Consider the following 2,894-nt stretch of genomic DNA (forward strand, 5'->3'; position numbering starts at 1 on the left):
TGTTCCCAGTCAACATGATGGCCATTCAGAGCTGCAGAGGCATGGGGAGTGTTTCTGAAATCAGACAGAACTCTGGTTTTTGTCCTGCTAGTTTAGGCTTGAACTCAAAACCTTGTTGATTTCGGAGAATTAAGTACCCTCCCAGATCAGTGACATACAGTTCTTTAAACCTGAGGATTATCTGTGTCAGTGTCAGTGCTAGGTTAAAGGCTAACGTGTTCCTGTTACATCAAACTGTGTGCAAAGAGAGGGAATGCTGAGCATACATACGGGGACTGTGCCAAAGTCAATCCAGCAGATTGCTTCAGCTGGGAGCAAAGAGCGGGTGGATGGCAAATTCCCTCTGTATCGTATGCCCTTGGTTATGCTCTGCAAAAACACGGCTGGGGACACGGCAGGATGAGGACACCCACCTTTAAATAAGGTTGTAACTAGAGGGCCAACACATCCAAGCCCTGTTCACTTCCCTGCTGCCACCCAGGAAAAGGGAATACAAGGCTGCAGTGCCTGAGAGGAGCCTGGAGGAGATGAGTGGTGGTGACACTGTAGAACAGAACTACCTTATGGCTGGGGAAAGCTGGCAGAAGACTGGACAGGTGGCTTGGAGGGATGTGAAATAGAGATTTGCTAAAATATGTAGTTACTTCAAATGTCTTGCTTTATTTGGAAAGGCCTTACAGTGGAGCTGAGAGGGAAGTTGGCAGTGGGTGGCAGGAGCAGCGTCAGAGAAGGTTCTTGTACTCAGGAGGATCAGATGTGGCTGGGGTGGGTGGGTGGACATAGGTATGCAGGGAATGGAGGTGAATTGAAAGGTTTTTACTCCAAGCTCTGATTAAATACTGGATGATGGGAAGATCACTAGTGCACAGAGGGAGTACTCAGGATGCTTTTTACATGCTGAGGACAGTAGCTGGTGCGCAGGTTTGGCTCTCATTGGGTGCTACAGGCAGGATCCAGAGCAGCCGCAGCTGAGCGTTTCTCCTACAGCTTGGGTTAGAGGTCAACCCACTCACAACTCCCCTCTGGTGCTCTGGCACCCCATGGCCTGCAATACCATCTGAATGTAGATGTGGGTGGAGAATTGTGCTGTGTGGCCTTTACTCAGCTGCTGGTGGCAACAAGTAAATATTAGCTAATGTCATTAGCCTGGAAGAGATACTATCTCCACATATCAACTCCCCCACTCTTTGGACTTAGGAGCACCTGAGGGGGTTATTTAGGATTGTTCCAGCCCATTAGTACAGGCAGTTGTCTCCTCCTGTGTGGATCTTGTCAGCTGTCTGTCCCAGCCCAAGTAATGGGAGCACCAGTGCTCCTCTTAGCCCTGACCCTATTCCCAGTCGCAGCTGCAGCAAGCCTGGAACCGTGAGAATATTTCCTTTTGATTTTGGGGTGATTGGTGGAAGGGACTGTCATTGAAGGGTGGTGCTGAGGTGCTGCACTCTTTAGCATCCCAGAGCTGCATGGTGGGGACCTTGTTCTCAGGGGGGCTGAGCAGAAGCAGCTCCCCGTTGGAACACTGGCTGTCGAGCACCACTGCAAGCGGAACCTCTGGTGTTCTGCTGGTGCTGGCACTGCACTGGACACACTGAAAAGCTGCAGAAGCCACGAGTTTTGCCTCTATTCATCCTGTGCTGGTGGGGGTGAAATTTGGTGTGAGGACTGGAACCTTATGCCTCAGCCACTGAGTCTTCAGCTTCATTCCTCACATAGCCTTGCCCTTCCTGTGTACTTGCAATGGGAGTATCGTACACGAGGCAGCTGCATCCTGGCTGGCAGCAAGGTGGTGACAGATACCAGGAGCCCTCTACTTCCACACTGGGCTTATTTCTTCTTTCTGGTACGGAAAGGGAGCTGCACTATAGTTCCTTCACTGCAAGCCTCCAGACATTTCTGCCCCCCGATCTACCTCTTCATGAAAGCAGCAGAGGTGGGTTCTGGCCTGTCCACCTCAGCCTCTGAATAGTTTTTGAACATCTCCTTCTCTCTTCTAGTCACTACATGGTGGTGTTCCCTGCTGTCATTCATCATTCCCAAGAGGAGAAACTCTGCATTCACTTCAGTTCCCTGACTGAGACCGTCCACTTGTCTGTAACCTTGGGGGTGATAACCCATAATCACACGCTGGTGGAACAGGATGTGGAGAAGCCAGGCACATTCCAGTGCTTCACCTTCCAGGTGAGTGTAGCTGTGGCTGATTTGGCAGTGGATGCTCTCACCTTCACTTCAGACAGGAGCCCAGCACTTCTCTGGATCCATGTGCTTCACCTTGCCATAGATTGCAAGCAGGTTAAGTGTATTTCCCTACCAGTGTGAGGAAAATCCAGCAGTGTCTGGAGCCTATCAAAGTAGGAAATCTTTCCTGTATAGATAAAAACTTTTTGATGTGTATCAGCCCATTTCAGCCTTTTGGAAAACATTTTCAGTTTACCCAGTGTTTACTCCCAAAAAATGCTTGTTTATCACAGAATGCATTGAGAATACATTCTTTTTATCCTTGCTTCCTTAGAAGCCTGCCCCTCCACCTGTGACAGGGCCATTCTGCTCTAAAGCTGCATTGGTACTGCAAGGTGTAGTTGCATCCTACATAGACATTGGGCTTGCTCTAGTTTAGCTATGATGGATGGTGATGGCACTGAATGAACTGAACTTCACCTAGGCAGTCTGTAGTTCCTGTCATTGCAACTATTCTGCTCTAGTTAGCTTAACTGGACACACCGAGGCTGGGGCATGGCTACAGTACCTTCAGTTACATTTCTGGAGGGCCATGGAGATGTGTCTGGTGCTGCGGGTCTACAAACCACCCCTGTCTTCCTCAGCACCATACTAAGTTGTTGTGCCTACACCCTGACTGTCTGGTACATTTAGCAGGATGCCAGGAGGGGCTGGAGGAC

At 49.7% G+C, this 2,894-nt stretch overlaps 1 protein-coding gene across 1 annotated transcript in view; it reads left to right on the forward strand.

The window, feature by feature from the left end:
- The first annotated feature begins 1,297 nt into the window (after nucleotides 1–1,297).
- The window catches only part of LOC104513032 (alpha-2-macroglobulin-like protein 1), a 30,638-nt gene continuing 29,041 nt past the window's right edge, over nucleotides 1,298–2,894 (forward strand). The window contains exons 1-2 of the mRNA XM_010156252.1: nucleotides 1,298–1,365; nucleotides 1,995–2,178. Of these exons, the coding sequence (XP_010154554.1) occupies nucleotides 1,298–1,365; nucleotides 1,995–2,178 (252 nt within the window). The remainder of the gene's footprint in view (nucleotides 1,366–1,994; nucleotides 2,179–2,894) is intronic.

The sequence above is a fragment of the Eurypyga helias genome, unplaced genomic scaffold (assembly GCF_000690775.1).
Source record: "Eurypyga helias isolate BGI_N326 unplaced genomic scaffold, ASM69077v1 scaffold18167, whole genome shotgun sequence".
Lineage (NCBI taxonomy): Eukaryota > Metazoa > Chordata > Aves > Eurypygiformes > Eurypygidae > Eurypyga > Eurypyga helias.